The sequence below is a fragment of the Bufo bufo genome, chromosome 3, assembly GCF_905171765.1.
Source record: "Bufo bufo chromosome 3, aBufBuf1.1, whole genome shotgun sequence".
Lineage (NCBI taxonomy): Eukaryota > Metazoa > Chordata > Amphibia > Anura > Bufonidae > Bufo > Bufo bufo.
Window position 1 is genome coordinate 118,433,091 of NC_053391.1, and position 23,126 is coordinate 118,456,216.

Consider the following 23,126-nt stretch of genomic DNA (forward strand, 5'->3'; position numbering starts at 1 on the left):
CGGGTAGGAATATTCATATGCAGTATACCTAGGCTTTAAGGCCCTGGAATAGGTTAGGACCAGAGACAACCCATTCCTCCCCAGATGGAGGAATAGAAGTCTGTCTCGGGCCCAGATACAAACAACAGGGAATATAACAAACACAAACAAACGCGACACTTAACTTATGTAGAGACTGACGAGCAGGAACATCAGAGACAAACTTGCACCAGCTCAGCCAAACCAAATTAAGCTATGTACCGCATAGTCAGAAGGGTGGGGTCAGACTATAAAGGGTAGAAGTGATGACCACTGGGCAACAGCTGAGAAAAGAGAAGTGGTCATTATCCCCATCAACACTGAATCAAGAGAAATCAAGGAGGCTGTTAGATTCCTCCACGCTCAGCCAATCTCCTTGATTTCCTGACATCAGTCACCTGAGGGACCGTGACACACTGGTAACTCCAAATTGTGTATTTATTTATAAACTCCTAGCAGGAATAATAGAGAAACGACCCAATATAGTTATATGAAGAGATGCTTCAGAATTCTTTCATGGGGATTGAAAATAGCTACCATAACAGGCATATCAGGAAAGGCGACAGGTCCTCTTTATGTACATAACGAGACAAAAAGCAGTACAATTAACATGAACTCTGTGGGACAGAGGACCCTGCCCGCGATGGCTTACAATCTACAAATGACAGTAAGTGAAAATAGAAGCTGCTTAGATGGTAGTGTAGTGGTTTATGCAGTGTGTAGGCTCTCTGAGCAGTTCGTCTAATGTGTTGGGGTAGCCAGCCAGGTATGGTGATGTACTTCAGGAATTTTGGAGGCGATTGTGTGAAGACCAAATTCGAGTAGGGCAAAGGAGGAGTTGTTGTGAGGATCAGACATCAGCCATCCCTGGACAAAGGCCTGAGGGACATCAACAGTGAGTGGGCGAGATGAGGAGATCTGTAAATGAGACGCTAAATATTCGGTTTGTGAGGAATGAGGAAATCCAGAAGAAGGTCAAGTCCGTAGTGCTAAGGGACTAGAGAGTTTGTAACACGAGGGAGTGGATGACTGGATGAAGAATGGGGTATTCCTGGTGTTTTAACTTTATGGTTTTCCACTGATGACATTTATCACTTCTCCTCTGGATAGATTATAACTATTGGATTGCTGGAGACCCCGGTGTTGGGACCCCCACTAATCACTTGTGCTGGGGTCTCTATGCCCCAGTTACTTTTCAGAAGCACTTCCATAGTGAAGAGTAGTTATATGGCTCAGTGGTTTACAATGAGTGCTGCCCCATAGCACTCTGAGTTATCTTCACTAATGAGTGCTAAAGTACTAACTGAAGAGCTGCACCCCCAAAACTACTGACCCGGGGCTTGTTAGAAAGTGCATGCTGTGTGTAAAACTGGAAATTGCCCACCCAAAAGAGAGTTATGGTGTCTGTTAATTGGGCGATAGAGTAGGGTCTAGATTAGTGTTACTAGGGGCATGACCAGTCTCTGAATGATGTCAGTGTGCATGTAGGTCCACTCCATTCACTTTGATGGGGCTAATCTAGACAGCACCACAGTAGATAGGACATGAATAGTTTTAGTGGGAAACCCCTTTAAACAGATCTGTTTCGAGAGGGAATCTGAGAATAATACTGACATATGTTGTAAATCTGACTGGAGAAACATGTTCAGGTGGCACGTCCGTTCCTCCATGCAGATGACTAAGCTTTTCCTTCGCATTTGGACTCCCGGCTTATCCTCACATGGCAGGCTTACTGCCGGAACCAGTGTACCTACTACTTCAGGTATTGCAGAAAATGTGTATGCTCACGTATGCCTTCTTTATTATACATGCTAAACCTGGCCACGCACAAGAGATTTTGGAAGGGTCAGAAGGACGATTTAGACCATTTGCTGCTGACCTTCAGCACCTTTCAAAGGAGCATGACAGATGGGTGTCTCTGGTTTGGCTGGTTCAAATTTGCATACTTTTTCCCAGGGAGCAATTCCTTTAAAAAAATAAAAAATCTCCATACATTGAGGGTCATTTACTGACAGTCCTTATGCCACTTTTAGGTGGGGGGGAAAAAGTTGCAAGACCTCGTTTTGCAACTTTTTAATTCCCATGTGACAATATTTTGTTGCATGTAATGTTTTAACACCGCCTTCGACATTGGTGCGGTGTGGGGGTGTGCCAAGGGTCGGGACATCAGCCCCAGCAAATTTACGAAACGTTAATGATGCTTGATATTTACTCCTGTCCGAGGCTTGAGTAGATTTCACCCCAGGCACATGAATTTATGACGAGGTGCAAATTAAGGGCCAATAATTGAAAAGATTACTAGGTTACTATGAACACTCGTTAGCGATGATCTGACTGTATGAATGTACTGCCGATTACCTGATGAACGAGCGAAACGCTAATTTATCATGTAATTGGATCTTTAGTGCAGCACAAAAATATTTCTGCATGTAAATGCAGCGGTCTCCTCCACCAGCGAGCAGCAGATTGTCAGGAAGGAACACTTCCCTCCCGACAATCTCCTGGTACGTCGTCCTGTGTAAAGGAGTCTTTAGACACATCCTCTAGGCCCCCACAGTGCAGGAGTATCAAAGACCACCATAGAAACACTAGACTTTGGTAAATTAACCCATTGTGTCTCTTTAAAGAGGAACAGTGGACCCCTACCCCCCGAGCTTCATCTACAACAGTTCATCTGGCCAGCCAGCACCCTGCTCTGTACTGTACTTTGTAATGTGCAGGTCCAGCCTTAGGGTCCATTCAAACGTCCGCATGAATGGGTCCGCATCCGTTCCGCAATTTTGCGGAACAGGTGCGGATTTATTAATTTTCAATGGGGCCGGAAAAGATGCGAACACTGTCCGCATCCGCACTTCCGTTCCACAAAAAAATAGAAATGTGCTATTCTTGTCCGCAGACACAGACAAGAAAAGGCATTTCTATTTAACCCCTTAAGGACACATGACGTATCGGTACGGCATGTTTCCCGAGTCCTTAAGGACACATGACGTACCGGTACGTCATGTGTTGTTCCGATCACTGCCGCCCGGCCGGCTGTGATCGGAACAAGGTGCCTGCTCAAATCATTGAGCAGGCACCTCGGCTAAATGCGCGGGGGGGTCCCGTGACCCCCCCATGTCCGCGATCGCAACAAACCGCAGGTCAATTCAGACCTGCGGTTTGTTGCGACTTCTGCAGTTTCTGATCCCCGCGGTCCCTGACCGCGGCGATCAGAAACTTTAGTGTGGCGAAAATATATATTTATCACCCCCCCTGCACCTCTGAATGATTTTAGCCCGGTGGGAGGTGCAAGGGGGGTGTTGCGGGCGGTGGGGTTGGTGCGGGAGGCGGGCGGTGCGGCAAGCGGGATCGCGATCCCCCGCCCGCCTCCCATTGAATAATCGTTGGTGTACAGTGGGTATACCAGGGTGCCAGCACATCGCTGGCACCCTGCTATAAACGGCTGACATCGGTGATGCGATGTCAGCCGTTTAACCCTTTCCATACAGCGGTTCGTACGGACTGCTGTATGGAAAAAGTTAACAGTAAGAGGGAGCTCCCTCCCTCTCCGATCGGGGGGCTGCTGTGCCTTTGCAGCCCCCCAATGGGAGAGGGAGAGAGCCCCCAGACAGCCCCCCGCCAGCCCTGTCCTTACCCTTCCCCGTCTGCGAAGTTGTGGCAGACGGGGAAGGTTCCCATGGCAACAGGACGCCGTCTCAGGCGTCCTGCTGTCCATGGTGCTGAACAGATCTGTGCTGAAAGCATAGATCTGTTCAGTGTAAGTAAAATACAGTGCAGTACCCTATATATTGTACTGTACTGTATTATACAGACATCAGACCCACTGGATCTTCAAAAACCAAGTGGGTCTAGGTAAAAAAAAAAGTTAAAAAGTGAAAAAAAAGTAAAAATCAAAAAACACATTTATCACTGATTAAAAATTAAAAAAATAAAATTCCCTACACATGTTTGGTATCGCCGCGTCCGTAACGACCTGATCTATAAAACGGTCATGTTACTTTACCCGAACGGTGAACGCCATAAAAATAAAAAACTATGATGAAATTGAAATTTTGCCCACCTTACTTCCCAAAAAAAGGTAATAAAAGTGATCAAAAAAGTCGCATGTACGCCAAAATTGTAACAATCAAACCGTCATCTCATCCCGCAAAAAATGAGACCCTACTTAAGATAATCACCCAAAAACTGAAAAAACTATGGCTCTTAGACTATGGAAACACTGTCTAAAACATCATTTATTTTGTTTCAAAAATGAAATCATTGTGTAAAACTTACATAAATAAAAAAAAGTATACATATTAGGTATCGCCGCGTCCGTATCGACCGACTCTATAAAAATATCACATGACCTAACCCCTCAGATGACCACCGTAAAAAAAATAAAAATAAAAACGGTGTAAAAAAAGCCATTTTTTGTCATCTTACGTCACAAAAAGTGTAATAGCAAGCGATCAAAAAGTCATATGCACCCCAAAATAGTGCACATTAAACCGTCATCTCATCCCGCAAAAAATGAGACCCTACATAAGATAATCGCCCAAAAACTGAAAAAACTATAGCTCTTAGACTATGGAGACACTAAAACTTTTTTTGTTTTAAAAATGAAATCATTGGGTAAAACTTACATAAATTAAAAAAATTGAATACATATTAGGTATCGCCGCGTCCGTGACAACCTGCTCTATGAAATTACCACATGATCTAACCTGTCAGATGAATGTTGTAAATAACAAAAAAAATAAAACGGTGCCAAAAAAGCTATTTCTTGTTACCTTGCCGCACAAAAAGTGTAATATAGAGCAACCAAAAATCATATGTACCCTAAACTAGTACCAACAAAACTGCCACCCTATCCCGTAGTTTCTAAAATGGGGTCACTTTTCTGGAGTTTCTACTCTAGGGGTGCATCAGGGGGGCTTCAAATGGGACATGGTGTCAAAAAACCAGTCCAGCAAAATCTGCCTTCCAAAAACCGTATGGCATTCCTTTCCTTCTGCGCCCTGCCGTGTGCCCGTACAGCAGTTTACAACCACATATGGGGTGTTTCTGTAAACTACAGAATCAGGGCCATAAATAATGAGTTTTATCTGGCTGTTAACCCTTGCTTTGTAACTGGAAAAAAAATATTAAAATGGAAAATCTGCCAAAAAAGTGAAATTTTGAAATTGTATCTCTATTTTCCATTAAATCTTGTGCAACACCTAAAGGGTTAACAACGTTTGTAAAATCAGTTTTGAATACCTTGAGGGGTGTAGTTTCTTAGATGGGGTCACTTTTATGGAGTTTCTACTCTAGGGGTGCATCAGGGGGCTTCAAATGGGACATGGTGTCAAAAAAACAGTCCAGCAAAATCTGCCTTCCAAAAACCAAACGGTGCACCTTTCACTCTGCGCCCCGCTGTGTGGCCGTACAGTAGTTTACGGCCACATATTGGGTGTTTCTGTAAACGGCAGAGTCAGGGCAATAAAGATAGTCTTGTTTGGCTGTTAACCCTTGCTTTGTTAGTGGAAAAAATTGGTTAAAATGGAAAATTAGGCAAAAAACTGAAATTCTCAAATTTTATCCCCATTTTCCAATAACTCTTGTGCAACACCTAAAGGGTTAACTAAGTTTGTCAAATCAGTTTTGAATACCTTGAGGGGTGTAGTTTATAGAATGGGGTCATTTTTGGGTGGTTTCTAATATGTAAGCCTCGCAAAGTGACTTCAGAGCTGTAGTGGTCCCTAAAAATTGGGTTTTTGTAAATTTCTGAAAAATTTCAAGATTTGCTTCTAAACTTCTAAGCCTTGTAACATCCCCAAAAAATAAAATATCATTCCCAAAATAATTCAAACATGAAGTAGACATATGGGGAATGGTAAGTCATCACAATTTTTGGGGGTATTACTATGTATTACAGAAGTAGAGAAACTGAAACTTTGATATTTGCAAATTTTTCCAAATTTTTGGTAAATTTTGTATTTTTTTTATGCAAAAAAAAATAAAAAATTTTGACTTCATTTTACCAGTGTCATGAAGTACAATATGTGACGAAAAAACAATCTCAGAATGGCCTGGATAAGTCAAAGCGTTTTAAAGTTATCACCACTTAAAGTGACACTGGTCAGATTTGCAAAAAATGGCCTGGTCCTTAAGGTGAAATAAGGCTGTGTCCTTAAGGGGTTAAAGTGTCTGGCATGTGCTGTCCGCCGGTGTCTGTGTTTTGCGGACCGCAAAACAATTGCGGACATGTAAATAGACCCTAACTAAACTGCCTATAGAGGAGATCAAACAAGCTTGGAGCATCTATATCATGTAGCCAGCATTAGAACCAGGAGGTGAATGACCCCTACTTATCTGCCAGTTTTGTACTAGTGTTTTTTTTTTTCTTCAGGTGTTTGTGTTTTTTTATTTTCTTTGTTTCTATCTATAGATTTTATTCTCATTAATAATGTCTATATTTATTGTCCTTTCACCCATTTATTTTTTGTATATTTTGTGAATTATGATATACCCAGGTGGTTTTACTTTCAACTTTCTTCAAGCTGGCAAGTCCGCCATTGCGGTGCTGCATGTAATTTTTCTCTTCCATGTGAAATCAGTGGGAACAAATGGCACAAGAATGGAATTGACATGTGCATTCTAGGGATTTCAGAAAACAGAGCAAGTCCAGATCCCACCAACATTAGCCTAAAGCGGTCCACATTATTGGATGGAGGTTAAACCCCCCCCCCCCCCCTCCCTCCTCCTCCTTTAAAGTGGTTATGCCATGATTGATGTAAGAAAAAAAAAATGAAAACCAGACATTCTATAACTTTCTAACAAAGCTAGAACCAGCCCTGTACCTCACATGGATCCAGAGATCTCTACATTCACTGCTCCAATTGCTCTGCTAGATTATCTTCAGCTCATGGGGCGTGTCAACTGTTTCATTCTCTGCAGTTTTGTCTGTGCATAACCTTCAGCATGACAGGAAGATGCGCATTAAGGAATTCAATGTATGGCTTGGTGAATGGTGTCTAAACCAAGGGTGTGGCTTTGTGTCTCATGTTAGCTCTCCTTGGAATGGAAAAGAACTGTACAAGAAAGATGGTTTGCATCTTTCGTTCAAGGGAACGAATGTCCTTAGTGAGCAGTTCAAAGTATTTACTATTTAAACTAGGAAAGGGGGGCAAAAGGGTGATAACCCAGCAGTCCGACTGCCCCCCCGGAACAATGCCAGAAGATGCCAATAGCACATAGGTTAAGAAATGAGAAGCTCAGAGTCTTGTCTACAAATGCTCGCAGTTTAGGGAATAAGATCAATGAACTTGAGTCTATAATGGCATCTGAGAATATAGATTTAGTGGCTGTTACTGAGACATGGTTCAATGGGAGTAATGACTGGGATATAACAATACCAGGGTTCTCTCTATATAGGAAAGACAGAGAAGGCAAGAAAGGGGGAGAGGTGGCCCTGCATGTGAAAGATAGCATAAAATCTAATGTAATACAAGTTATCAAGACCAATTTAGAGTTTGTTTGGGTTACCTTGCAGCTTGTATAATCATAAGGTAACTCGTGTAGGTGTGATATATAGGCCACCTAGCCAAGTCAAAGAATTAGATGATCTACTAGTTGAGGAAATAGCTAAAATGACATTGAAAGGGGAAGTTTTCATTATGGGAGACTTTAATCTTCCTGATGTAAACTGGAAAACCAAAAAAGCTAGTTCTGCCAGAAGTACAGATATTCTAAATTTCCTACTGGGATTATCTCTACAGCAAGTAGTTGAGGAGCCAACCCGGAAGGAGGCCATTTTAGATTTAGTATTCACAAATGGGAATTTGGTATCTGATATTACTGTAGGGGAAAGCTTGGGATCTAGTGATCACCAGTCAGTGTGGTTTACTATAAGTACAGTGACTGAGTCACACCACACAAAAACAAAAGTTTTAGATTGAAACTGTTCTAATCTGATAGGGACTCGTATACCACTAATCTAATTTTAGAAAAGTCAGTAATAAGAAGAAAAAAGAGGATGGCAGGCAAATTTATAAGATTACGCAGAGAGAGGCCAAACAAGTTATAAGTGCTTCTAAAGCACAGGCAGAAGAGAAATTAGCTCAGTCAGTGAAAAAAGTCAGATACATAAATGAAAAAAGGAAACTAAAACAAGGAATTAACAAATTAAAAACAAAAGAAGGAAGGTACAGTGGGGGAAATAATTATTTGACCCCTCACTGATTTTGTAAGTTTGTCCAATGACAAAGAAATGAAAAGTCTCAGAACAGTATCATTTCAATGGTAGGTTTATTGTAACAGTGGCAGATAGCACATCAAAAGGAAAATCGAAAAAATAACTTTAAATAAAAGATAGCAACTGATTTGCATTTCATTGAGTGAAATAAGTATTTGAACCCCTACCAACCATTAAGAGTTCTGGCTCCCACAGAGTGGTTAGACACTTCTACTCAATTAGTCACCCTCATTAAGGACACCTGTCTTAACTAGTCACCTGTATAAAAGACACCTGTCCACAGAATCAATCAATCAAGCAGACTCCAAACTCTCCAACATGGGAAAGACCAAAGAGCTGTCCAAGGATGTCAGAGACAAAATTGTAGACCTGCACAAGGCTGGAATGGGCTACAAAACCATTAGCAAGAAGCTGGGAGAGAAGGTGACAACTGTTGGTGCGATTGTTCGAAAATGGAAGGAGCACAAAATGACCATCAATCGACCTCGCTCTGGGGCTCCACGCAAGATCTCACCTCGTGGGGTGTCAATGGTTCTGAGAAAGGTGAAAAAGCATCCTAGAACTACACGGGAGGAGTTAGTTAATGACCTCAAATTAGCAGGGACCACAGTCACCAAGAAAACCATTGGAAACACATTACACCGCAATGGATTAAAATCCTGCAGGGCTCGCAAGGTCCCCCTGCTCAGGAAGGCACATGTGCAGGCCCGTCTGAAGTTTGCCAATGAACACCTGAATGATTCAGAGAGTGACTGGGAGAAGGTGCTGTGGTCTGATGAGACCAAAATAGAGCTCTTTGGCATTAACTCAACTCGCTGTGTTTGGAGGAAGAAAAATGCTGCCTATGACCCCCAAAACACCGTCCCCACCGTCAAGCATGGGGGTGGAAACATTTTGCTTTGGGGGTGTTTTTCTGCTAAGGGCACAGGACAACTTATTCGCATAAACGGGAAAATGGACGGAGCCATGGATCGTGAAATCCTGAGCGACAACCTCCTTCCCTCTGCCAGGAAACTGAAAATGGGTCGTGGATGGGTGTTCCAGCACGACAATGACCCAAAACATACAGCAAAGGCAACAAAGGAGTGGCTCAAGAAGAAGCACATTAAGGTCATGGAGTGGCCTAGTCAGTCTCCGGACCTTAATCCAATCGAAAACCTATGGAGGGAGCTCAAGCTCAGAGTTGCACAGAGACAGCCTCGAAACCTTAGGGATTTAGAGATGATCTGCAAAGAGGAGTGGACCAACATTCCTCCTAAAATGTGCGCAAACTTGGTCATCAATTACAAGAAACGTTTGACCTCTGTGCTTGCAAACAAGGGTTTTTCCACCAAGTATTAAGTCTTTTTTTGTTAGAGGGTTCAAATACTTATTTCACTCAATGAAATGCAAATCAGTTGCTATCTTTTATTTAAAGTTATTTTTTCGATTTTCCTTTTGATGTGCTATCTGCCACTGTTACAATAAACCTACCATTGAAATGATACTGTTCTGAGACTTTTCATTTCTTTGTCATTGGACAAACTTACAAAATCAGTGAGGGGTCAAATAATTATTTCCCCCACTGTATATGGAAAAAGATAAAGAACTAGCTGACTGCCTCAATGAATACTTCTGTTCAGTTTTTACAAAGGAAAAGGACCTCAGTTAGGAAGGAAGACTAATGAATCTTTTGATGCATGTGTCTTTACAGAGGAAGAGGTTCTAAGTCAGCTGTCTAAAATGAATACAAATAAGTCACAAGGGCCTGATGGGATACACCCAAAGCTATTAAAAGAGCTCAGCAGCGAACTAGCAAAACCATTAACAGATTTATTTAACCAATCACTGGTAACAGGAGTCGTCCCAGAATTGGAAATTAGCAAATGTTGTGCCCATTCACAAGAAAGGTAGTAGTGATGAATCTGGCCACTATAAGCCACTAAGCCTGACATCAATAGTGGGGAAATTAATGGAAACCATACTTAAGGAGAAGATTGTGGAACATCTAAAATCCCATGGATTGAAAGATGAAAAACAGCATGGGTTTACTTCAGGGAGATCATGTCAAACTAATCTTATAGATTTTTTTGATTGGGTGACAAAAATAATAGATGGCGGAGGTGCAGTAGACATCGCTTATCTAGACTTTAGTAAGGCTTTTGATACTGTCCCACATAGAAGGCTTATCAATAAATTGCAGTCTTTGTGCTTGGACTCCCATATTGTTGAATGGATTAGGCAGTGGCTGAGGGACCGACAACAGAGGGTTGTAGTCAATGGAGTATATTCAGACCATGGTTTTGTTACCAGTGGGGTACCTCAGGGATCTGTTCTGGGACCCATATTGTTTGATATCTTTTATCAGCGAAATTGCAGAAGGCCTCGATGGTAAGGTGTGTCTTTTTGCTGATGACACAAAGATTTGTAACAGGGTTGATGTTCCTGGAGCGATACACCAAAATGGAAAAAAATTCTGGAAAACTAGAGGAATGGTCAAAAATCTGGCAACTAAAATTTAATGTTGATAAGTGCAAGATAATGCACCTGGGGTGTAAAAACCCAAGAGCAGAATATAAAATCAGTGATACAGTCCTAACCTCAGTATCTGAGGAAAGGGATTTAGGGGTTATTATTTCAGAAGACTTAAAGGTAGGCAGACAATGTCATAGAGCAGCAGGAAATGATAGCAGAATACTTGGGTGTATAGGGAGAGGCATTACCAGTAGAAAGAGGGAGGTGCTCATGCCGCTCTACAGAGCACTAGTGAGACCTCATTTGGAGTATTGTGCTCAGTACTGGAGGCCATATCTCCAGAAGGATATCGATACTTTGGAGAGAGTTCAGAGAAGAGCTACTAAACTAGTACATGGATTGCAGGATAAAACTTACCAGGAAAGATTAAAGGACCTTAACATGTATAGCTGGGAAGAAAAGACGAGACAGAGGGGATATGATAGAAACTTTTAAATACATAAAGGGAATCAACAAGGTAAAAGAGGAGAGGATATTTAAAAGAAGAAAAACTGCTTCAAGAGGACATAGTTTTAAATTAGAGGGGCAAAGGTTTAAAAGTAATATCAGGAAGTATTACTTTACTGAGAGAGTAGTGGATGCATGGAATAGCCTTCCTGCAGAAGTGGTAGCTGCAAATACAGTGAAGGAGTTTAAGCATGCATGGGATAGGCATAAGGCCATCCTTCATATAAGATAGGGCCAGGGGCTATCCATAGTATTCAGTATATTGGGCAGACTAGATGGGCCAAATGGTTCTTATCTGCCAACACATTCTATGTTTCTATGTCCTTTCTGCTGCAGCTCTCTACCAGAATATGTGGCTGGTGGCAGTTGAAGATTTAAACTGAGCACGTTTTGACGAGCTCGGTGAGACGGACAAAAAGTAAGGAAAAGAACAAACAGCAGGTGGCGCTGTACAGATACATTTTGTTGAATAGCTCACTGGCTATACTAAATTTTGAATTACATGCAATTACAAAAGTATTCATTCAGATCCAGGTGCTGGTTTGAAAAATGTAGAATATGTTTAATGACACAACCCCTTTAATACATATTATGTCTACACAGGGATGAGTTAGTGTGTGTTGCAATCCTCCAGCATCATACCCATACATATTACATTACTGACAGGATAGACTCCAAAGTCAATGGATTCTGCCTCATTGTACCGTATGTGCCATACTAAGTGTGCCATCCTCTCTTGTCCAGATTAACTTCATATTGTGATGTTTTTGTTTTAACCCAGTGGGAATAGTGTACAGAAGATGAAAAGTTCCTTTGTACATAACGAAGTAGTAAAATATCATGCCATGTGCACATTTTCTCTAAACGCCCTGGGGACGAGTACCTGTGTAATATGCTTTACCGCCATGCCAGCTGCGTTACAATGTGCTATAGCAGCACATAGCTCAGAATGCTGAGCGTGGAGTCCATATCTGAGGTTTACTTCATTCCACAAAGCAAAATTCCACCTCCTATCAGCGAAACCATCTGAAAATAAACCCCCTGTCGTCTGTATGTTTGCACAAGGGGGAAGGGGAACCAGAAGTATGCATTTATGTTCTGCTGGATGTCCTTTCAGACATTCCACGCAACATACGGTTTTAATTTTTGTAAGCATATAGACTTATTTTCCAGAATTGATGACTACTGCTTAATGAGTGAGCTGGGGTTGGGTAGAACCTGCATTGTAAAGGATCAGGATGTAAGTGCTGTCATGATTGGGTCTGTGCAGGCTTTTGTCACTTGTGCTTTGTGTACGAGGACTAATGGTACACGTGGGCTGGTGTATTAGCCTTTGTGCAATAGCGTAGAGATAAATCGCCTGAGCAGTAACCTCACCCATTCACATGTTGCACCTTCTATGGGACCTAGTGTCATATCTAGTGATATCTGTCACATCGAGGACAAAGCTCCGTGCCATGTGGCATCTGCAGACATTACCGAATGGGTGGATTTAACTGGAGTCCTGTACAAGTATTGTGGTTGTGTGCCGCCATCTAGTGGCAGATTTAAGGAACTTTACCCATACGCGAATAATTTCACTACAACTAACGTTTATTATCGAGTGGAAAGAGTGCATGATGTGTTACCACAATAATTAATAGTTTCTAGTCTAGGTTTCTTAGTGATCCACAGATTGTGTAGGACATTAATAATAAAAATAATGTGTATAACAGCTGATTAAAGGGTTGTTAAAATTTTTAGGGTACGGCCATACGGTGCCGCTGCCAAGTGGCTTGTACAGCACAGCCATGCAGGCCGCAGTGATGTTCAGCTAACTAATTAGTAACTAATTATTAATTTATTTTTATTGGCCTGTTACTGCATGGCCAACATCAGTGAGTACTAAATATACAGTTTGTAATGAGTTAATTGAATACCGCCATGACTTGCATGGCCACGCGGTTAAAGACACACAGCAGTTGCATCTTAGTCATACCCTCAAGGTCTCGGCCCTTCCTCCGTGGGCTAAACATGTCAGCAGCGCAGTCTTCACTATTAGGCTACTTTCACACTTTCCGTCATGATAATACAACCAACCGTCTGCATCCATTATGAACGGATCCGGTTGTATTATCTCTAAAATAGCAATGACGGATCCGTCTCTAAAACCATTGTAAGTCAATGGGTGATGGATCAGTTTTCTTTTTTGTCAGATCCTTCACCTTTGACTTACATTGTCATGACTGATTTGTCTTGCTCTGCATCCCAGGACGCACTCAAAAGGGCTGTTTGCAGCGCTGTTGTGTGCGTCATGGGAATGCAGTGAAACGGAATGGAATGCATTCTGGTGTACTCCGTTCCCTTCAGTTCAGTTTTGTCCCCATTAACAATGAATCAGAACAAAACTGATCCTATGACGGATCTCAATAGCGGAAAGGGAAACCGCTGGTGTGAAAGTAGCCTTACCTAGATTCATGATTGTACATTGTGGTATGTGCTGCTTATGTTCGCTCATCAGTGCAGACCGGCTGTTGTGATCAGTGTTACATTTCTATGGGGTTTCAGCCTCTGGATATAAACAGGAATGTTTCAGTTCACTAGCAGCAAGCAGAGATCATTTATATAGTAAGGAATGGAAACACATTGGGGCAGATTTAATGCTAAGATTTAGACAGTACAAGCATAGACTAGACAGTCTAAAGTTGTGCCATTGTTCTCACCGTGGCCGATGCTGAATGGTAAATCTGGCACACTGTTACACTGTTTATTTTAAAGGGGTTCTGCAGTCTTTTCAAACTGATGATCTATCCATTCAAGTGAACAGAGCTTAGCCGCGCCCAGGCCAGTGATACTGGTCGTGACGTCACTGGGCCTGTGGTAAACAGCGAGAAGGCCGCGGCGCTACTGCCAGCTCCGCTGCCTTCTCAAACAGCTGATCGGCAAGGGTCCCGGGTGTCGGACCCCCGCCGATCAGATGCTGATGATCTATCCAGAGGATAGATCATCAGTTTAAAAAAAACTGCAGAACCCCTTAAAGGGGGGAAATTTATCAACCCCTCTGCGCCAGAAAACGGGCACAAAATTTTGCGACTTCTAGGCACTGCTCACCACTTTTTAAAGTAGCGAGTGGTGTGGGACCTCTGTAGGCAACCTGTCACATCATTTACTATAATGTACGCCTAAAAACCTGGCACAGGTTATGACGAAAATCTACACCAGTTCCCATGCTGGTGTAGATCTCCACTTTGGCGCGCAGACCTACACAGATGTGCCACAAACATTAAGTGGAATGCCCCTTTTGGTTTATTTTGCTCCTAAATTCTGGCACAATTTTGGCACATTGTAGCATGTTTAGTCACGCCCCCTTTCCTGCTAAGGTCACAACCTATTTTCAGTAGACCACACCGCCTCTTAGAGGGCAGAAGAAAACCCTTAATAAGTGTGACATTTGCAATATTAAATCTATATTGGGACGTTGCAGAATACAGTTATTAAAAGGTGTTCCCATCAGGTATTAGGGTTGTGTGCTACCTCTGCAGCCAGGGATTGGCAGCAGTGGTCACATGTCTGTGTCAAAAGGGACCATGAAGAAGAGACTGGTGGCGGGGACCTGGTAGGCATTAGTATGAGAGTGACAGGGGTTCAGTGAGGTTAGTACTTTTTATTTTTTTAAAGCTTTCTCCTAATATGCAAATTAGCTCTCTTCCAAGAGAAATAAAGTGATATCTGTAGTGCCTCCAAAAGGCCAGACAACTCCTTTAAAGACTGTGCAGAATATCACTGCAACTTTGCAATGCCCACCTAAATCTTCAGTGTGGTTCTACCGAATTTTTAAACATTGCATCCTTAAAGAAATGTGCTGTTTGGAACTCATCCCCAGGGAACTAGAGGGGTACTGTACAAGTTTTCTCAACTACAACTGATGACAGTATTTTACCATATTTTCTGAAAAAAGGCATTGCTTGTAACGTAGCCAGGTTCTGATATGTAATACAAGGCAAGGTTTGCGGTAGCAAACTTATCTTTGCAAACTGGAAGAAAGACACCCAATTCACTTTTGGCAGAATTCCCCTGGGGATTGGCCTATACAACTGAATACTTTGGTGCTAAACAATGGTGGCACCAGTTTTCACTGGTCTCTGTGTGACTCAGCTCCAGTCCACTGGGTTATTAGTGGTGAGATTTGGCCTATCTGCTTTTCCACACTTCAGGGCAATTGATGGAGTTGAGCATTTGTACGGCTAATAATTGCCCCAGGTAAATGTGCCCAAGTAGGCAACACGAAGTATGAACGCACATGCATCCCCATGCTGGCATCTGGGCTGGCCAGTGTGGTCTTCTCAATCAATAGTGGCGTCTGGGGCCAAACTTCCCCATTGCAAAATTGAATGGCCAATTAATACCTGGAGTCCTTCCAGATGCAGCATTGCCACATGCAAAAATCACATAATGGTAAAAACATATTAATAAAAGCATCACTGCAAAACAACAATCCCCATTTTAAAGGGGTTGTCGGAGCTGAACCCCGACATATCCCCTTCTTCCCCAACTCAGCCCCTCCGATTCTCATGTCAGAACATTTCATGCTCCAATGCCCTCCCTTGCCCAGCGCTGTATCGTGCAGGGCAACAGGCTTTTTCTGGAGATCCGGTTAGGCAGGGCTAAAGCCCACCCATCAGTGCCATCATCGGGAACGCTGCTAGGTGGAAGCTTAAAAAAAAAGCTCTTGCCCTACGCGATACAGCACAGGGCAAGGGAGAGAATCGGAGCATGAGATGCTCATGTCCGAGGGGCTGAGTGGGGGAAGAAGGGGATATGTCTGGGTTCAGCAGTGAACCTGAAGAACCCTTTTAAGGTGGGCATGGTAACCTTCACCATGTTGCTGGTGGGACAGAGACTATTCCATCCATAAGCAGCATGCAGGTAGAATCTCTATATTAGAATTTTTAAATCTGACTTATGAATTTTTTTCAATGCATTTATATTTTTTTTATCATTTAGAACCCCCCTTCGAAAAAAAGAAAATTGGAAAAGCCACGTAAGCCCATGATGTTCTCTGTGTTGGAGACAACAGTGAAGATGCTTATGGACAAGTTTGACTGTTCAGTTGACTCTGAACATGTCTCCGTGGTCACGGACTGCTTAAAAAAGATACTTACTGATCTGAAGGTAGGTGTCAAGACTATCATACATGGGACGCTTCAATCCCCTGGTGATCCAGCACAGATGCCCCGGTGCCTGCTCAGTGTTGAGCCTTGATGCCACTGTGTATAGTACCTGACCACTGAGGCCACTAAGCACGTCATATGCACTGGATCAGTGGGGGACTGGAGAGGAGAGTTCTGCTTTTGCTTTTATTTTTATTATTATTTTAGGACATTTTTGCTGCTTTTTAGTTTTTTTTTAACTGCTCGACAACCCCTTATAAGCAAACCTGTCATCATGAAAATGCTGTCTGCAACCAGCATGTTGTACATTAAGGAGAGCTTAACAGATCGATATAGCTTTATGTTAAAAGATTTAATAAAACTAGTATTTTTTTCATTAAATTGAATATATCATTAGAAAATAGCCTATTGTTTAAAGGTGTTGTCTGAGATACGGCACGTAAACACTGCAGCCAATCACTGTCCTCCCTTGAAGACCAGGATTGGCTTCAGCGGTGACATGCGGTTGTATGGCAGTTGACCACTGCAGACAGGAGGATCGGGCCAGCAGCGCATGAATAGCGCTGGAGAAAGAGGTTAACATTAGTATAACATTTTTGTTTTAGACCATTAGGAGGCTTGCCAGAGATTTTTAATTATCTTGGACAACCCCTTTAATTCAAGTTTACATATTAAACATATTTTTGATAATATGTTACTTGACAATATGTATATTAAAAAAAAATAATCCTAAAAGCCTTCAGTCTTCATACTGGCTTATAATATGTTGGTATTCCTGCTCTGTACAGATCAGTTTTCAGTAGTCGGCTCACTATCATTACAGCCAGGACAACATTGATAGATAACACCTCTTCATAGATAACGCAGGATCCACCATTTACAATAGGTGACTGTCAAAACATATCTACTCCTCTCCTGTCCAATGTGTTTATGGCTCATGTGGATTCTGTATCTATAAGTGCTGTTAACAGAAGCTCAAACAAGATGGACACCCCATCGGCTTCAGTACTTTTTTTTTTTCACAAAGGCAAAAAAAAAAAAATGCCCATTTTTATAGACTGTCCAGAAATTTTTAGCAACCTTGTGCAGGGTGGCAGAAGTACAGATCGCTATGTACAGTTCTTGGAATATTAATGAGCGGCGCATGACAAAGTACACCAGGAGAAGAGCTCCACTATAAAAAGCATAGCCTGCTAATGGAATAAAAATTGGAAATAGGGCAACTAACAGTAATAAGGTTTAGTAGGTCTTGTGGACATTATTTTAGGTTTTCCTTGTTTTATAAAAATAAAAAAAATGGTATTGCTGTTTCTTGTACGTATGAAAACCGCTAACTTTAAAGGGGGTGGTCACTTTATGTTGAGTCTTTTCTAACGTGTGGGCGGGAATGAAAATGGATAACTTGCCTATCAAAAGTTCTGCTCCGTTTTCTTGGTCTGGAAAGCCACACCCCGGTACAGAGCTGTCCTCTCTCTCAACAGCAGACCACTAAAGTCCATAAAATGGCAGATTAGGGGGACACGTGATTCTACACATCCATGAACAATCTGTACATGCATCTGTTTGCTGCATGTTCAGCACCTAGTCAGCCATTATCATCTTATTGTCCCTCTTTTCTGGTGGATATGTAGACAAGATCCAGCAAGCAAACTAATGTACATATGGAATGGACCCTGCCACTTGCCATGTGTCCTCCTCTGTTCAGTCTGTCACTGGCCCAGCCTCATCATTCAGCACTAGGTAGAAAGAGAGCTTATGAGAAGTAGGGTGTACAGATGGCGCTTGGCATGGAGGCTTCTGTGCTTGCGCTTCTCTTTTGAACTGAAGCCTCACCCAAGTGCGCTCTTCTGTCCTAGATATGCCGCGAGCCAACTGTGCAGTGCACATTTCCCCCACCCCTTGTTCTGAGCAATGGGGGACACACTGCAGGTGGAAGAAAGGTGGGCCATGCTCTTGGATTGCATACTAGAAATGGTGACACAAGTGGAGCGGCAAGCTTTCTATACATCCCTTAGTTTGTTAATCAGACCCGGTCTACATATCTACCAGAGGCCAGCTGTTTCTTGAAGATGTTGGTCAAGGACAGTCATGTAAAAAGAGCAGGCAGCTATGACCTCAGGCTGCCCCATGGAAACAGTAAACTCCTACATAGGTCCTAGACTTCCAAGAAACTACAGCATGTGCAGAATCACATGACCCTCCATCTCCTGCCATTTTTTATGGACATGAGTCATCTACCGGCGAGTGAGAAGGCATTCTGAACCAGGGAGTGTGGTTTTCCAGAATATATAATGATTACTGTATATACAGTATAGCAGGGGTGTCCTAACACATTTTCACTGAGGGCCACATCGGCATTATGGTTGCCTTCAAAGGGCTGGCTTCTGGAACTTGGCACCAGAGTCTGTAGTGCAGCCCTATGTAACACCACAGATAACACAGTGATAACTCTGAGTACAGATAATGTAGTGGATGTCACCTGCAGTCCTATGTAACACCACAGATAACACAGGGATAACTCTTGAGTACGGTTTTGGTTTTAAATGCAGCCCTATGAAGCCAAAACAGTTCATATTACTGGGGGACAGACTAGTGGCCTGTACTTTACTAGTCCACTTCCACAGACTCCAGACTATGTCGCCAGAGACGCACAGGGCAGTGGCCACAGGCGCGTCACTTGGCCAGGCAGGTGGCAGGCTGTCAGCTCCCACACTTCGCTCCTGCTTTCCCCCTGAGCACTGCGAAACATACAACTTCTCTCCGTGGCGTCATGTGCCGCCTTGATGTTTGGAGGGCCTGCCGCCAGGTTTAGCTAACCGCCAGTGGTTCCCTGTCTTTCCATGTTTTTTGTTTTATTTTTTATTTTTGTCACCCACGCATCAGAAAAAACTCTGTATAAAACCCATGTATAAATCAGATGGCCACAGTTTCTGTGGTTTTTGCATAGATTTCCATAATATAAATGAACTTGTTGCCTCATAGATAAGTAGTCTTATCTGCTCTGATGGAGAACGTGTGTCTTTTTGCTCTTGCAGTCCCTTTCTCCCATCTCTTATTTAGTATGTGAGCTAAGCGACAATCCAAATGTGTGTTTTTCCATATGAAAATGTAGAATGACAGATGGAAGAACAGATGAGTTTGCGAAATATTATATCAAGTTTACACAATTTGCAAAATGTTAATTGACAGTAAACAGCCAAGCATGCTTAGTCTTTAGAAAGAGATGCCAGTAATGCTTAATTAGTGCGGAGTAATGGCAGGGAGCATGGTTAGAGCAAGGATCCCTATACAGTAATGTGCAGAAGTTTTAGGCAAGTGTGTAAAAAATGCTTCAAAGTAAGAATGTTTCAAAATAGAAGTGTTAATGGTTTATTTTTATCAATTACAAAAATTCTAAGTGAATGAACAAAAGAGAAAACTAAATTAAAGGGTAACAATTTTTTTTTTAATGCAATTGGATTGGTCTGACTAAGTTTACCTTAGTTCCCTAGTTAATACTTTTGTGTAGGTATTGAATTACCTAGTAATTGCAGCATGCTCTTTCCTCACTCAGGCCTTTCAGTGGTCCGGCGTTGCTGGTGTCCTCCGTCTCCTATCTTCTATATACAGAAGACGGAGGACGCAGTAGTGGGCCGTCCCGATAGTGCCGATATTCGCGATAAAAATTTGTGATTAGAATATTCGCGATCAACTACTCAGCAGGAAGAGGGCGTGTTTAAGTCTGGAGAAAGCAGATTGGTTGGGGTGAGTCTGCGCGTTCCCGAGATGAGCCGAATGAATTCTGGGTAGTTAGGGAGGGAGGTCTTAGCCTCAGGCTAAGGGCATCGGCGGCCATCTTGAGAAGATAGTCAGAAAGAAGTCTTGTGAGGAGCGGTTGCTATGGGTGGAATCTTATTAAACAAGTGGTATGTGAACACAATAATTTGTGATTATGGATTATCACCACAGCAGCAACAACATATATGAAAATTAAATTTTGAGTTAAAATATGACAGTTATCCTTTAAATCAATATTTGGTGTGACCATCCTTTTCATTCAGAACGGCATCAGTTCTTCCAGGTACACTTGCACAAAGTCATAGATTTTGGAGGATTATGGTGAGGTGTATGATTAGCCAGTTGTACTAAACAGGTGATCATGAATAGTGTTGAGCGAATCGAGCTTCAGATCGTCAATCCAAAGTTGATAAGTTCAAAAGCTTAAATTTTAATGCTGTCTCTGTACAGCATTAAAATGTATTGCCTCCGTGGAGCCAAAATTCGGCATTCATTTCTGCATCTTTACAAACATTTAAAATTTGTAATCCGAAGTTGGGTTCGGTACAGACTGAACTTTTTTTTTTCTGACCCCCATAACCTTTTTTATAGTTATATCTACCGAGCTGTGTGGTGGCTCAATTTCTGCTGGACAATCTGTAGTTTCCATGATACCATTTTGGAGTGTGTGTGACTTTTTGATCACATTTTATTACTTTTATTTTTTTTTTTTGTAAGAGAAGCAATGAAAAGATGGCAAATTGGCCAATTTGACCCTTTTTTCCGTTGCGCAATTTGCCGTATTAGAAAAATATTTTTGTATTTTAATAGTACGGGCGTTTTCGGTCGCGGTGATACCCATGATATTTATATTTTTGGTTATTTGCGTATTTTTTTATTATACAGAAGGGGGTGATTTAAACTTTTATATATATATTTTTTAAACTTATTGTAATTATTTTGAAGCTCATATATGAGCCTAAAAAAATCTATTTTTACATTTTTAATCTTGAACAATCATGTACTTTTAAAATGACTTTTACTGTCTATTGCCCATTTGTTATGTTGGCCTGCCATCTGGTGGCCAAAATAAGATTTACAGTTTGAATACTCTAGGTCTCTTCAGCGAGACCCAGGGCATTCAAACCAGTTACTGGCATCCCCATTGGCATCCCCATTGGCCGCAGGGGATGTCGGTAACACTCCCGGAAGCTACTCTGCACTTCTTGTCCTGGCTCAAGCCATCTCACCAAAGACATAGAGGTTCTGTCACTAGAACAAATTGGAAGCACAGGGCTACTTAAGCTGGCAATAGACTAATGTCTGCTGAACATGACCATTTCACCAGGACCAGCTGACCATGTAATGTGTAAGGGGGCATTCTAATTCTTCCACATTGACAGATGTCAAGGGAAATAAGGTCCTGGTATTTGGAATTCAACATGGCCAATCCTTTTGTTCTCAAGGAGACATGCCACCACCAAAGGTGTCTTACAAAGGTTACCTAAAACTTATGACCATCTTTCTGCTTGCACTAGCTTCAGTAGTAATATTCCGATCAATGCATTTAGTGAGAAAACCTATTAAAAAGAATCAATTTGGAATATTAACATCTTAAAGGACAAAAGTTAAGGACAGCTCAGCTTTTTGCTGTGATATATTTCTAGCTCCTCTTATGATAACAAAAAGTCCATCAATATGCAGTCTAAAAGTTTTTATGCATGTCTTTCAGTGTCTGGAGGAATGGCCACTGTACATTTATGATGCGTCCTTAGGTTTGATCATAGTGTTCTAGTGCATCACTTTATATTTCCAGTATTTCTTTGTATTTCATTGGTGTGTTTTTATTTAATTCAGAAGATTGTCTTATTTTCCTACAGGTACAACACAAACCTGTGCCCTGTGGGAACGGAGAAGAAAGTTTATTTTTGACAGCAATTGAGAACTCCTGGGTGCACATTCGGAGAAAGAAGAGGGATCGAATGAGACAACTGAGAGAGCTACCTCGAGCTCCTGATGAGAATTTTCTGCTAGTTCAGAAAGATGAAAGACAAGCTGAAGATGAAGAGACCACAGAGAAAACGGTATCCTCCAGTGAGAAGAGTGTTTCTACTTCTGGTATCGATGAAGCTGCAGCACTACCTCCAAATCCTGAAGACTCCATTTCTGAATCTATGGGGGAGGACTCCAGGCAATTGCCAGAAGAAGTGAAGGACACGTCTGCCCTAGGTCAGATCACTGACGTTGATGAACACCAGAACACAATGGAAGCGTCACAACCCTGTAGCAGCAACTCTGCCTTTCTTTTTAAATGTTTAGTGAATGTTAAGAAGGAGGCCACCAATGTATTGGTAGAGATGCACTGGGTGGAAGGGCACAATAGAGACTTGATGAACCAACTGTGCACATATTTGAGGAACCAAATCTGCAAAATTGCCACCAGTTAGTTTTTCTGTAATTAATCAATGCTCATGTTCTCTCCTATTCTTTTTTTTAGCAAAGTGTTTTTTTTTAACTAATAGAACTATTGAGTAACATTTCTCATCTTGCTCTGTGCCACCATAACCAGGATGTCTTATTTTACACAATGTTCTAGCAGCCTGAAAGCCCTGCCATTGGAATTATTTACTGACATCCCAGTGTCCTTTAAATAAAACCAGTTTTGTTGAGGACCGTGTTTACACATTGATTTGTGCTAGAGTTTGTGTTAATATTTTACTTTTTGTCATTTATAAATATGCTACATTGGTTACATACAGCCAGTGTGAGCGTGAAAACAAGAAAAAATATTTTCTTGCTGTGCTATTCAACCCCTTAAATAGAGCCTAACAGGGGACATGCTATTGCAAGAACGGGTAAAGAACATTCATGTACTATTCATGTCTTTTATGGAACACATTGCATAAACATCCACAGTGCAGGGAGGGAAAGTAAGTGAATGTATGTGTTAAAGGAGTTCTCTGGGAATTTAAAATGGCCGCAAGCAACCTGTCCTAGAACGTGAGCAGGACTGCTTGCCTCCA

The 23,126-nt window shown here is 41.9% G+C and overlaps 1 protein-coding gene across 2 annotated transcripts in view; it reads left to right on the forward strand.

Moving 5' to 3' along the window:
* Positions 1 to 22,794, forward strand: part of METTL16 (methyltransferase like 16) — a 90,646-nt gene extending 67,852 nt beyond the window's left edge. The window contains exons 9-11 of one of the 2 annotated variants that reach the window (XM_040423498.1): positions 16,181 to 16,348; positions 21,984 to 22,588; positions 22,676 to 22,794. In XM_040423498.1, coding sequence (XP_040279432.1) covers positions 16,181 to 16,348; positions 21,984 to 22,550 — 735 coding nt within the window. In that variant the 3' untranslated portion in view covers positions 22,551 to 22,588; positions 22,676 to 22,794. Of the gene's footprint in view, positions 1 to 16,180; positions 16,349 to 21,983 lie in introns of both variants that reach the window. The other variant, XM_040423497.1, reaches the window with a different exon arrangement.
* The last annotated feature ends 332 nt before the right edge of the window (positions 22,795 to 23,126 follow it).